At 44.0% G+C, this 14,714-nt stretch overlaps 1 protein-coding gene across 1 annotated transcript; it reads left to right on the top strand.

Moving 5' to 3' along the window:
- The first annotated feature begins 5,097 nt into the window (after positions 1 to 5,097).
- Positions 5,098 to 12,879, top strand: LOC114571063 (uncharacterized). Its single transcript, XM_028601844.1, has 3 exons — positions 5,098 to 5,183; positions 5,309 to 5,467; positions 10,025 to 12,879. The coding sequence occupies exons 2-3, from the start codon at positions 5,331 to 5,333 to the stop codon at positions 12,792 to 12,794; spliced, it is 2,907 nt and encodes a 968-aa protein (XP_028457645.1). The 5' UTR covers positions 5,098 to 5,183; positions 5,309 to 5,330; the 3' UTR covers positions 12,795 to 12,879.
- The last annotated feature ends 1,835 nt before the right edge of the window (positions 12,880 to 14,714 follow it).

Raw genomic sequence — 14,714 nt, 5'->3', positions numbered from 1 at the left:
GAAAAACCCCAACAAACATGTCAGCTTTGTCTCTGGATATTGTTTTCTGTTGAGGCCGACACGGTTTTCTTCTATAAAGAGCTGACATTCACACACACACACACACACACACACACACACACACACACACACACACACACACACACACACACACACACACACACACACACACACACACACACACACACACACACACACACACACACACACACACACACACACACACACAGCTGAGCCCAGTGTCTTACAGGGCCCAGTGTTTCACATTATCTTATCCAATATCTCTTTTTGCATTTCTAAGTCAGCTCTCCAGTAAAGGAGGCTTGATATGAGCTCCAGTTTGGCAGTGGAAGTTTTGAGTAATCATAGTCCAATAAATCAGTTTGATTGGTAGTATCTGAATTTGATGAGATTATGGGGCTTGTGAGATGTCCCGTTATGTGTTGGGGACTTAACTGCCAACTCTTATGTAATATCTCCAGCTCTGTACAGTGCAGGGACTCACTTTGTTTGTTTAAAACCAAAGAAATGTGCCGTTATAACGATGTGATTGTGACCATCAAGAAGCCATTCAGCGTCTTCATAAAATAAATAAATTATGAATCCAAAAGTCACATAATCTACAATATCTCCAAGTGGCTTTAAGCTAGCCTCATTCTGTGGTTTTTAGCCATGATAGCTAATACCAGGGCATTTCCAAAAAGGGCTTTGGTGCGATCCTGACCCTTCCAGAAGCTTTTTTAATCCAGCCTGAAACATCTGGGACTTTTCAGACACTTTGCAAAATAATTCCATAACGATACTGGTCATGTAGCCATTGTTTTGTATGAAAAGCACAAAAAAAGTTATCCACAGCGATCAGTAGATCCACAAATAGAGTCATGGTCCAAAAAATGTGGAATAAATGTATGAAAGTCCAAATCTACACAAAACGTGCAATCAATTAGTAAGCTGACATCAAATGTATATACATGGCATTTAGGCAACTTTATTGCAATGTTGGCACGGTAAGATGTCCAGACTAGTGCAACATAAATTTTTGTTTTTTGCGTCCTGCATATGCGTCGACAACGGTCTCAGGTGAGCCCAGAGCCCTGAAAGAATATTGAGGTCATCGCTGGTTGATGTCAGCGTGTCCGAGTTCCAGAAGCGCTGACATTCCCAGCATGCCGTTCCACGCGGCCGGCCATAAATTTAGCAGGAGGTGTGAGCTGGATACATGCACCATCAAACTTCAACTTCAAATCCTACAGGACAGCTCATTCTGATGCAGGCTCAAAGATGGCTGTCAATGCTTTTGGCAAATACTTCACAGTTCAGAGGGAGATTTCACAAGAAGGTACTGACCAAAGTTCCACTAAATGTGCTATGGATACTTTTCCTCAAGCCTTATCATCAGAACAAATGTTTTATTGTTCTACGACTATATGTTTTCTTTGACGTTCCATTATTACTTGCATACGGTATGAAAGGATTATTTGCAGGGAACAGCAACATCTTTAACTTTATCTTCATTACTAACTTTAATCAATATTGTTATATTATCAATGAATCCAATGACAAACGTGTGACGGTGTCTCTGCGAGTTCTGAACCCAGAGAATCCTCACCAAGTCTGGGGAAGGAAGTGGAACCTCTCGGGGCTCACGAGTGTGAGTTGGTAAAGACCAAACCAGAGCTAAAACATGAGTGAACATAGGACTTAAATCCAGCAAGCGAACACAAACACGACTCTGTGGAGCTGGATCATCTTCTCAGCTGAAGGGCTTTCTTCTGATTATCTTTCATGCTTACATGGCAGCTTACAGTTCTATTTCATATAGGTTTCGCCCTCTAAGAGCTATCGCTAGTGGGTTTATCCCTTCGCGCATGCACAGTCGTGAAGATTTTCTTTCTCACCCTGTGCCCCGCATGGGCCTCTCTTACGTCCGCAGATACTGTATATTACAGTGGCGCGACCAGAGATTTGCTCGAAGAACAGTGGTGTCTGTCGTGTACCGACCACCGACCGGCTACATCCTGCCACCGGCCTGCTGGTACCCCGCCGGCCACCGGCAGTTCTGCAGTCGCTTACCGCCGGAGGAACTGAAGCAGCAGACGATGGCAGCTGAGCGGACAGTTGAGTAAGGTAAGGTTACCGCCTGTGGCGGCACCCAGATAGCTGGCCTGGCACGAGTCTGCTGACTCGATCCCCCGAAGACGGTTCCCTCGCCGGCTCTCCCTCCTCCCCGTTGGGAGGACTGAAGCTCGTAACGGGGGAGGACTACGAGTCCCGTTACGGCGACTGTCTCCGTCCCAGGAGAGGAGCACCACACTGGCTCCTCTTTCTCTCCTCTGCACTGTCCATGCTCGCTCACTGACCCCGCGTACCAGTGTGCTGCCTAGGTGGCCGCGGCGCTGAACAATACTGTTTTTTGCTAGCATGCTTTTTGCTTCATAAACTGTCAAGGCGACATGCACTCTGCCCGGCTATTGGAGATAGCCAGGAGCCTCCTGCTGTGGGCCCACAGTCATCTGTTGTCCCTCGAAGCGGTTTACATCCCCGGGGTTATTTGAACCGGGTGGCAGACCTAATGTCGAGGGGAGGGCCCTCTCACAATTAGTGGAAATTGAGTCCCACTATTGTTCAGAAGTTGTGGAGCAGGTTTGGGAAAGCGGAGGTGGATCTGTTCGCCTCACAGGAGAACATGCGCACTGTAGTTTTTCCTCGAGCACACGGGACAATCCACCTCTAGCCGTCAGCGCCTTCTTCCACCAACCCTGGCCCAGAACCCTCCTATACGCTTTCACCCCGGTCCCTCTGATCCCTCGCCTCCTGGAACGCATCCAGGAGGAGAATCTGTCAGTCATTCTAGCGGCACCGGAGCGCACAAGCGCATCCTGGTACCCAACTCTGGTTCAGCTACTAGAGTCCCCTGGCAACTACCGTGGTACAAGGACGCTCTGTCACAACTGAAAGACTCAAATTTTTACCCCCCGGTGATAAGCCAGCGGCAGTGGGGCTGGCCGCTAAGCGGGAATGCTTGCAGAGACTAGGCTTGCCCCCTGGCATGGTGCGCACTATTCAGGGTGCAAGAGCCCCCTCTACTACGGCGTGTTACACAGGGCGTTGGTCTGCTTTCCAGCGCTAGTGCACGGAGAAAGGTGCAGAGCCCACGTTGTGTCCTCTGCCCCTAGTGTTAACTACCTCCAAACATTGGTGGATAACGATTTGGCTCCGTCTATGATTAAAGCCTACATAGTGGCTACGGAGAGAGAAGTTTTATCTCTGGCACAAGCCCCTCTCAGGATGCTGTCACTAAAAACAGCGCTCCTCTTTCGCCTTGACGTCGGCTAAGAGGGTGTGTGATTTATGCGCTCTCCTCTCCATTAGAGGGGACGGGAGCGCGGCCACTTTAACACGTTTTAACAACCTTCAGGCAAGGGAGTTTTCCGGAGGAGGTGTTTCACCGACCTGCCTGGTGCGCATGTTATTCCAGTACGTTTTAAGCACGACAGACATCAGACGAACACAGCGGCTGTTCGTTAACTACAGAGAATGCACACAAGGTGCGACTCTTTCGGAGCATGGGCCTCTCGATCAGTAGGCCTACTCATGATGATGACAGGGTTTTTTCTCATCAAAATAATGTTTTGCTTCATTAAACCTTGTTCAGTGGAAATAGGAAGATGAATTAGTCTACATTCATCTTGTGGAACTTGTGTCGCAGGTGGCGTTGACAACGTCAGCTTCGCCCTTAACCCAATAGTGATAGCTCTTAGAGGGCGAAGCCTATACGAAATAGAACGATAGTTAACGGAAAAGGTACTTTATTTGTCACATACACGTACATGTAGCGAAATTCATTCTCTGCATTTAACCCATCCCTCAAGGGAGCAGTGGGCAACCAATGACAGCGCCCAGGGACCAACTCCAGATTAGAGCCAGTGCCTTTATCAAGGGCACTGCCTGGAGAACCTAGTACATGTTTTTGATGGTGGGGGAAACCGGAGCACCCGGAGGAAACCCACGCAAACATGGGGAGAACATGGAAACTCCACACAAAAAGGCCCTGAACGACCTGGATTCGAACACACAACCTTCTTGCTGTGAGGCCACAGTGCTAACCACTGGGCCACCATGCTGCTATGTTATGTATTGTAACTTCAGATTCTATGAGTATAGGCACAGCCCTTTAAGATTCGGGCCACCTTGCTTCATTTCAGAAAAATGCTGATGTTGGGAGCAGATCTCTGGTCGCGCCACTGTAATATACAGTATCTGCGGACGTAAGAGAGGCCCGTACAGGGCACAGGGCACGAAAGAAAATCTTCACCACTGTGCATGCGCGAAGGGATAAACCCAATAGCGATAGCTCTTAGAGGGCTGCGCCTATACTCATAGAATCTGGAGTTACAATACGTAACTATCGTTCTGCTATGTGACAAAACCTGAAAACTAGAATACATGTCATTCTGTGATAGATTATGTGCAGTTCTGTTTAAAAAACTAAACTTAATTTATAGAAATAATTCCCTGGGAAAAGAGCAACATGACTTCAAAAACCTTTGACCTTTGAGTGGAAGTAGGCAGCTGTGTGCTAACGTGTTAGCCAGAACATCTTTAGAAGGTGATCATTTGTCACTTTTGTGTTTTCAGCATGTTTGCTGCCCCCCTAGTGGTGAGAAAATCTCTTAAATCGCTCCCCAACCGCATCACTTTGTTTTCTTCTTTTTTTCAGCAAATCACAATGCTTTGGAAGAAGATTCACTTGCGTCCCATATAAAGTTTCATAGGAGGGAACTTTGTGTTCAGTGTGAGAACAATCAGGATTCACCAACAAATCAGATGTGTTATATGTCTTATTGTAACCCTATTTTGCAATACATTTACAGGATAAGAAAATAAAACCTTTGTGAGTGAGGTCATGTGTTATGACTGATGATCCCGTAACATTATTCAGTCCAAACCTGCATCTCTTATTGGAGCGAACAGTAATGCGTTCCTAGAGAAAGCAGTGGGTCTTCCTCTCTCTCTCTCTCTCTCTCTCTCTCTCTCTCTGTATGTGAGTTGGACGCTGTTCTATTTTGAGCTAGGACAGCCCCTCAGACATCCAGCAGCAGATTCATGACTCTGGGGGTGACAGTATAAAGGAGCAAAGCTGCCTGCAGCATCTCCCACAGATCCTACACAGCATTACCCCTGTAAGCTACAGCTGTCCACCTCTGCACGCTTTAGGATAGGACTATCGCCATCTGCAAAAGGCACAAACTGTTGACAAGATAATAACTCATCAGAGGCTTCTTTATCTTTTTTTCTGTGTGTGCAGGAAGTTTGAAGCAAGTTTGAAGATGTCGAATGAGAAGAACCCGGAGGTGGTGGGCTGCGAGGCCTCTATCATGAAGAACGTGTGGGAGATCCGAGCGAGAGAGTATGACCAGAAGATGCTGCAGGAGCACGAACGAAGAGAGAAGAGCGCTCTGCCCTCGTAAGGATACAAACTCTGTCTGTCTGTGTGTCTGCAAGTCCTTAACACGGCCTGGGCTTTAGGAAATCTTAGTCTCTGCATCAACATTTCATTATCATTCAAGAGTGTCTTGAAATTTTGCCTTCTTTGAATAGAAGCCACTCGTAGTAGAGCAATAGGAAATTTGGTGAGAGACTGCTCAGATCCCAAACTTTTTTAGCAAATCTTTTTTATTCTTTATAATTTATTTATTTTATTGAATATCTTCAGTAGCAGGATAAGATTTGAACATGATACTGACCTTTCTACATTCCTCAGGTGTCAACCCAGGTCTCTTTTTACTGACCTGCACAGAGAAATACATGCCAGTCAGGAAACTTAGATTCACTCATCTGAATTTACAGAGCTGAATGTACTAGAACAATAAAGACCATAATCCAAATCAGAATCTTTTTTGTGCACACATATAAGGAATTTGACTCAGTTTTGTGTTGCTCTCAATGTACATACAGAGAAATAGACATTCTAGTCTTCCTGCATCCCCTCATAAAAAATACATTCATAAATAAATCACAGAATCTCTTCTACTTCAGCCATCTGTCGACTCACCGCTCTGAAAGAGCTTGGTCAAATCTTATATGTCCTTATTTGGACCATATATATATATATATATATACATATATATATATATACATAAAATTCTTAGATTCAAAGAGGTAAAAAATGAAGGTGTCTTGTGAGGGAAATTTGATCCATCCACATAAAGGTCAGCAGTTAACCCGGACACCAGAGATCAGAGTGAGCTACATACTACAAGAGATTATGTATCACGACTCTTGTGTCTTGTGATTTCACAGCTGAACAGATTTACTGAGAGGTGTAATAAATAGCTGGATAAACGGACAACTAATGTTTTTACAGTCTGCACAGAGTGGAGTTACATAACAGCAAAAACCAGGTTTAGTTGTGGAGTTCTGTTCATAAATATGAAGTCAGTTTACTCTCTAGATCAGGGGTCGGCGACCTTTTTGATATGAAGTGCCCTTTTCAAAATGTCTTGTTTATTAGTGTGCCATGTCAGCATTAAGTTTAATTATAACATCACATTAAAATGTAATATCCAGGGAATCTGTAATTTTATTCCATATGAAAACATCCACATCTGAGTTGAAATCATTAACCTTACCAACATCACACCAATCTTGTTTATCATCTTAAACTTCACTCAGTTATAATGGCTAGAAAATGTCAAAACAGGAGAATTAAGAGTAACAAACAGAAAGATGAGAACTATACAATAATGCTGCCATGCTTATGAAACTTCCACATCTGAGTTGAAATCATTAATCTTGTCAGCAATACACTTAATACTTGTATGATTTGACAGATTTATATGCACAGTTCCCCTCAGTGTACTGCTTGCAATGATATTCCCTCATTTCAAAAAAGGTTGCAATGGCAGAAAATGTCACAAAGGGAGAATTAAGTGTAACAAACACTATACAAGAATGCTGCCATGAAAACACATCTGAGATGAAAAAAAAGAGACTGGGACAGAGCCCTTGTATGTAAAGTCATATGTGCTACATTAAACAGATGCCTACCAGCCAATGTGATCCCAGCCCCAGCTGTTTCCAGCTCTGCAAACTTTGTCACCCAGTGTTAAACTCTTCAGCTCAATCAGCTGCATTTCCACCTCCTGTATATCCAGCCAGCCCATCAGAGATAAATCCAGTTCATGTCCATCAAAGCTTTCAGGTTTCATCAAGAATGAGAACATGGGTCCATTCTTCTGAAATTCCGGAAATCGTGTTGTAAACTCCGACTCAAGCCCGCTGATGTATTTGCATATTTCAGCGGTGCTAATGCTGTGACAGCTCCCTTAAGTGTCTGAAGTAGCAGAAAGTGGAGGTGGCAATGTCTCTTGAAAAAATGATCAGCTTTCTGATTTGGCCCGTCTATCACCAACATAGGTGGTGATAGACAGATGGTTTATCCAATCAGCTAACCAGTATTTTCGCCCCTTCCGAAAAGTTCTCCAACGCAAAGTTCCCAGATGGATATGCCGAGCAAATGCGAAGCAATCCATCTGGTGGAGTCAGGTTACTTTATAGCATCAAAGCAGCTGACCAACCGCTACAAAACCTTCCCGCAGCTTAGCCACCTCATTGCTGTGTGGAGAGGGATATCTTTGTATACGCAGTTCATTTCCTCGAGCAGAGACGTGAACTGTCGGTGTGTTAGATCAGATCGATTAACTATGAAGTTAACAACTTTCGCCACTGTAACCATAACCTCATTAAAATCTGAATTTGACAATTTTGCACAAATATTTTCTTGGTGTATTATACAGTGAAGTTTCATGATGGGGTGACCAACTTGTTCCTCGATTAATGTGACTGCTCCGCGCTGTTTCCCGACCATGGCGGAGCACCATCTGTTGTCACTGCAAAAATCTTGCTAATGTCAATCCTTCGCTCCTCAAAATGCTCCAGAAAAACTCTGGCTATGTCCTCACCTTTTGATGTTTCAGGCATTGGCTTTAAGCAACAGCACGGTCCTTCTGAAACACAAAACCCCACTCTTCTGTCCATGAGTGCTGGAATGCCCAAACATTAACTTTAGCCTTCTTAGCTAGCGGGCCTGCCATTCCGACATCCCGCTACGAGCACGGTCAGCCAGCAGCGTTACTAGTAGCTTACTAGAGCAGAGGCGGGTGTGGGGTGCGTCTTTGCTGCACGCGGATGGGGATGGTTTTTATACAGTCTATGGCGGGGATACAACTCAATCAAACTACCATAAATAACAGGTTGCGCAACTGTGAATGTTGTAATTTGACATGCGGATGAGAGATTGCTTCAGCATTTCAACCATGATTTCAATTCTCTTGCACACATATTGACAGCGTACCATTGGTTAAAGATGCAGTAGGTAAGACTTATAAAACTAGCTTTCTGTCATGAAACTGACCCTATGTTCCAGTAGAACTACATGAAGCAGGTCATTAAACAAAAAAAATCCAGCTCCTCTGGCTCCATCTACAGCCTGTAGTGTGATTTGCAAAAATCCACCACTCCCCATACTGCTGAAAAAGGTGACACATCATCTCCCCCCCCCACCGAGAAGAAAATAAAGGAAAATTTTCCTGGTGCTAAAACGACTTTTATATATATATATATATATATATATATATATATATATATATATATATATATATATATATATAAAAAGTATATAAATAATATATTATAAATAAAAGAGCACCTTGTTAAATTGTATTTGTCTGTTCTGTATGTTCAAAAATATAATAAACAAATAAAAAGTTGATAGAAAAAAAAAAAATGAGCCCAAAACAACAGTCAGCGACATTAAGGAACGGGTTGTTTATTGCTAAGGCCACAGGGTCAAAATTAAATGATTTATTAAAAATGTAATAATAATAACTTATAACAATAACTTATTTCACCAGTAAATTCCGACAAAAACAACCACTGGATGTGAAAAGGGTATTTTACAACAACGTTGAATGCAGCACGAGGCTGGCGAAGCGAATTTCAAGTTAACGCAACTCTGTGTTGTTTTTCAGACAACGGCAGCTATAGTCTGGTGTTAGAATCCTCTCCAGTGAAATACAGACACACTTTTACACCGTTTAGCTGGTGTCCTGGATCTTCACAATCCTACCTACAGCACCTTTAAGGTAACGCGTTGTTACATGGTGGCACGCGTGCCTAAGGTTGCAGACCCCTGCTCTAGATTAATCACATAAAATATAAAAATATTAAGGATTCACAAATGTATTTCAGGATTTATATACAAATGACTCCACTTGAATATTTTTCAATGCACACACACATTCTTATTGTTGTATGTAACACAAATCCACATGTAAAAAATAAGGTTCTCAAATGTATTTCTGATGATATATACAATTACCTAAAATGTCTAACCCTAACCCACTAAGCATGGCAGTGGCAGTTTTTTTGTATACTCATAGAAAGAGTGTGCTATTATTGTCAGTATTGTACTGTAGTATCACTGCACCATCACTCAGAAACATTAGCTCCCCCCTACACACAGTGTCGCCACAGGCCTAAATAGAAACAGTACAGTCACACATACTGCTGCCCTCACACCTTTGGACTTCCTCTGTGCATATTAATACATTTAACATACTGTACTGTAGCCCTTTTTATTCTACTGTACAGCTGTTACACAACACAGCATCACAAAGTGTGAGGGGGAGGACAACATTAGCTTCTGATAGCCATCACTGACAAAAATATCTTTCCCCTGTCAGCAGCATGGTCTAAAGACGGCGATGTAGGTCAATCATTTTGGACAGCGGGCAGGCAACACTTCCATTAAACGATAGCGTTTTTAGTGCAAGAATGAGGTTGCCATTAAATATATTTTAAGTTTCCAGGAAGGCAAGGCAAGGCAAGGAAGATAAAGTACACATTTTTTTTCTGTAATTAAGAGACATTGTCGTTGCATGTACTCATATTGTCTGTGGACATTTTTACCTTTTTTCTTATATTGTTATTATATTATATTATTATCTTATTTTTTCCACAGTATTAACCAGGATTGGGCAAATCGTTTGGCTGCTAGACAGGGGCATTACAAAAGGGTGGAGAGGAAACCTAAACCTGCTGAGAATCAGACCAACAACAACGTCTGGAAGAGCAAGCTACCACAGGCTACTCCTACTCTTCCACGTGGTAAAGGTTCAGGTTCAATCGGCAGACCAGGAGGCCAAAGCAGAGGCTTCTCCACTCCAGCCCCCAACTACAAGGACAAAAAGGGGCAGGACAATCATTTTAAAAGGCTACAATTACTTATGTTTATCAGCCAGACTCAACCTTCTTCTATGGTGTGGGGGAAATCATGGAAGTACAACAAATGCTTGCCATTACCAGCAGAGGGCGATGAAGCTAGATCAGACTGGGGCCAGTGCTGGATGTTTGCTACCCAGCAGCCTCACACTGAAGCAGGCAGCCCTTGGCTAAATGGACCCAACCCCAACTTGATGGATGCTGACAGCCTCCATCTCTGGAAGAAACCTGACTACCGGATGGTGGAATCACAAGAGCTAGACTTAAGTATTCCCACTGACGAGTGGCAGATGTCCTGGAGAAAATCGGACAAAAACAAGATGGAGGATGCATCTGTCACAAATGGAGAAAATGTCGCAAAATTTGGATTCTTCACCTCACTAGTGGAGACTCAGCACCAAAATAAAGCCTTGTCCTTATCAGAGTGGAGCGAGTCATGGAAATCCACCAAGCCAGCAAGAGAGCAGGATCCCTTTGCTGTTTCAAATGATCGTATAATGAATGAGTCTATTGCTAAAAAGCAGGATAATGATAGAGGGATGAGCTCCAAGTGGGAAGAATGTTGGAGGCTTGTCAGCCACCATGGCTGCAACAAAGCCAAGTTGCCTCAAAAATCTCACAATCCAGAGTGGGCCGATTCGTGGAAAGCAGCCATGGTGGTCTTCAACAACCACAAGAATTCAGATCCCTCTCTAAGGCAAGATCACAGTGGTACCTATGAGGATCACAGCCAGCTGAGAGAGTCACATCTCCACAAAGTCATGCTTGTGTCTCGTGAGCAGAAGCATAGAGATCTGTTTGTGCAGCTCTGCAATGAATTTAATGCTCTGTCTGAGTGGAGCAAGTCTTGGCAGGTGACCAAAAACAACTCAAAACCATGTGAAGAAATAGAGAAAGTTCTGAAGAACTCGCCACCAAGGATGAAGACTGCTTTGGAGACTCAAAAGGTGGATAACAACACAAAGGAGCATTATTCAACATTGGAGAAAGCAGACTCATGCTATGAGCAACTGAAACATGATGTGATCTATCACCCAAAGAAAGAATTTGCTCAATCTAAGCTGCGCCATCTGAAACATCTGGAAAATGTTATGTCTGCCACAGAATGGATTGACTCCTGGAAGACACTGAAACACAGAATGAGAATGGAGAGAAGAAGAATGAGGCGTGACCCTTCAAGGCCTTTCAGGGGATCTGAACAAGGAGGAGACATGAAGCCCAATGCCTCAGAGTGGAAAGACTCATGGAAATTCACCTCTCAGCCCCTGCGCCAGGAGCCGGAGCCTTGGCAGCAGGGTTGGTCCTCCGCGCCCCAAATCAGAGTAGATCATGCTAGGGTTCAGAACCACTTTGCGCCTATGGAACTCCCTAAGAATGGGCCAACCGTGGAGTGCATTTGGGGAGAATCATGGAGGTTCTTGAGGCGCCAGCACCAATCAGAACCTGGGCAGGGAAGGGCACAAAGTAGCCAAGCAAGTTCAAGTGTGGCTTCCCAACATCCTGGTGTTTCACAGGCACAGAGAAGGTATGCTAGGTCAGTTAATGATTGGCAGGTGGCCTGGATGGTCTCAGAAACTCAATTCCACCATGACAGACCCTCCTTAACCCAGTGGAGGGAAGCCTGGAGGTGGTCTGTCTTTCACACAGAGCACTGGACTGAGCAAGTGGCTGGAGAGAATGAAGTGGATGTGTTAATGGAGATTCAACCTAAGAGAGAGAAGATTTCCTTGCAGAGAGCCAAAGCTAAAATGAGCCGGTCTTTTGACAACCAGATATTCAGGGAAAGATATCCTGAGAAACAGTGGGAGGCTTCATGGAGAGCTGGGTCACTTCTGAGCCATCGAACAAGTCATTATGGATCTTCAGGGATACCTGGAAAAAGCATGAGCGGCATTACTCAGCAGCAACATACCGCTGACAATGGGCATGGATCTAAGTGGGGAAGGTCATTCAGGATCGCCAACCCCATGCCCCACATGGAGCAACCCTGGCTGAAGTCCTCTCCTAACCAATGTCACTATACAGTAATGTGGTCAAGAGGAAAGAACATACAGAACAACAACAAAAACTTAAGCAACAACCCTGCAACCTTCAAGCTATGGGGAAATTCCCATCGGTTCCTGCAGGGGGCCAGTGCACAGATCAAAGACCAAACGTCTAAGGCACCGGTTGACCCCAGGGTGCTTATCCCAAACAAGGCCAAATCAAGGAAGCATTTGTACTCTAACATTGAGAAGGAGAAACAATCACAGAAGAAGTGGGCAGGATGCCACCTGTTGGGTAAAACACAACCACTTCCCAAGAGAGGTCGTGCTTCCGGAAAGACACTTAAGATGGAGGACAAAACCGCAGAAAAGTTCTTTGAGGAGTGGGTAGAATCTTGGAGGCTCTCAGTCCGGTCTGGTGGTCTGAAAAAGCAGATGCCTGTCAAATCGTTCTCAGGTTGGGATGAGTCATGGAAGTGCCTCATTCCACCATACCCGCCGATGAATGGCCCCAAGGCCAAATAGAAGGCACGGCTCAGTCAACTGTCAGCTCAATCAAAACTTGCCACACATAAACCCTGTTAATTAATAAAAATATTTGAATAATTTACCACTGGCAGTTTTCCTTTTTTCCAAAATTGTTTATTTTGGAGCACCACATGGTGTAGATTAGATTTGAGAAGTGGTGGGGACATAAATTTGGCAGGGGATCCTCCCACAGAAAATATTCCATTGGATTCCCAGCAATTCTACACGATATACAAAGTATAGTACACAAAAAAAGATTATCAGAAATTATCAGTAAAATCCCAGCTCTGTACAGCAGTTTTAAATCAACAGATTACGTTGTCTACCTCAACATGGCCCCATGTCTCGGTCTTCTTCCCCCTCCCATATTAATACATGCACCCACAAGTTCATGTGTATGACCCAATACATGTCTTTGCCCCTCACTGATAGACACACATTGTCTACATATTGCCTTGAGATCCAGTTTGTCCATCATGTTTCTATGTAGATGGCAGACTGCAGCATGCTTTAGATGCTCTTGCGACAATTGATCGGCCTTTCTTAAAGCATAAAGCTCCTTTCTGCTTCTCTGGGGGACACTGGTACTACTAGCAGCAGCCTGACCAAGGCCTCTACCTGTTTACGTAAGTCCCCCACATCTCTACTGGCTCACCTCTAAAAATAAATGGCCATGAGAGTTCAAGTGGCCTCGGTGTCTGCCCTCAAGTGAAGGAGTACAGAGAGGACAGGGATTACGATTAATAAAGTACATACGTTTCTGTTTGTAGTGTGTTATTGTGAGCATGCTAGCCATGATAGCTCCAGACCCATCTTGATTTGTGACGTAATACATTCCCATCAAAGCTCTGGCCCACCTTCAACCTGAGCAGAGTCTAATCAGCCAGAAGAACTGAACAAAACTGTGTGGCTGTTCAGAAGAACACTTATGGTAATTGGGAGCAAAACCAAACCGTGGTATAGTTTGACTGGAGAACTTTCAATATTACATGGTTATTTCGGTAGATACCTTAAAAAGGTATTGAGGAACGATACCCAGCCCTGTACACTGTAAACTGTACAGGGTTAGCTTAGCTTGACAGTGACTACGTTTACATGCAGCCAATAACCCGTTCAAAACCGGAATATTAGCAATAACCCGGTCGCGCATGGCCATGTAAACACCGGCAAAAACCCGAATATGCTCATATTCTGGTTTTTAAAAACCCGAATATGCTACCTGGGTTACCCCTTTTCTAACCCGAAATTTTGGTATATCCCCATCAAAAGGAACATTGATTTGTGTTCTGCGCATGTTCTATTCGCAAGGAATCTTGGTCTTTTGAGTAGAGGAACTTCTTGTATGCGCCAGAAAACCTGAGCGCAGTATACCGGAAGTAAACAAGAAGTAGAGGTAAACATGGCGAGACGCATCCCTGTAGGCACTGGTGTGCAAATGGTTACTTCACAGGGCTCCATCACTCTCTCCATCATACGGCAAAGTTTAGCAAAAGATTGACGTGACATACGAAAATTGTCACGCCAATCCGTGTCGGTGAACTCCATCATTACAACCCGTTCCCACCAGTCCTGACTGCGCACCTTCATCCGCTAACCGTGCGTCGCCTTTTACATCGGATATTGCCAATTGATTACAAATTCCATGTATACAAGAGTAACTCTCTCTGCTCACGCATGTAAATGGGTTATTCCAAATGTTTCAGCAACCCGAATAGTGACCTTAACCCAACCATAACCCGAAAATTGACAGCTTGTAAACGTAGTGTCTCCTAACTAACTGCGGCAGTTAGAACATGTCTAAGAAACCACTCAGAAAGCTAAAGAAAAGGATTAAGTCACCACAAACCTAAGTTTAGTTATTCTGAACATTTGGAATGTAGCATTTAAGTATTTTAAAGTGATAGTATAGTTTTTACA

The sequence above is a fragment of the Perca flavescens genome, chromosome 16 (assembly GCF_004354835.1).
Source record: "Perca flavescens isolate YP-PL-M2 chromosome 16, PFLA_1.0, whole genome shotgun sequence".
Lineage (NCBI taxonomy): Eukaryota > Metazoa > Chordata > Actinopteri > Perciformes > Percidae > Perca > Perca flavescens.
The sequence above is the reverse complement of the archived record's forward strand: the minus strand, read 5'-3'. Positions and strand labels throughout refer to the sequence as shown.

What these genes read in the sequence shown, in the direction of transcription:
- LOC114571063 (XM_028601844.1), top strand. Translation starts at nt 5,331, where the DNA reads ATGTCGAATGAGAAGAACCCGGAGGTGGTGGGCTGCGAGGCCTCTATC. An exon ending in GAGAAGAGCGCTCTGCCCTC is followed by an intron (nt 5,468 to 10,024) that starts GTAAGGATACAA and finishes TTTTTTCCACAG; the next exon opens with TATTAACCAGGATTGGGCAA.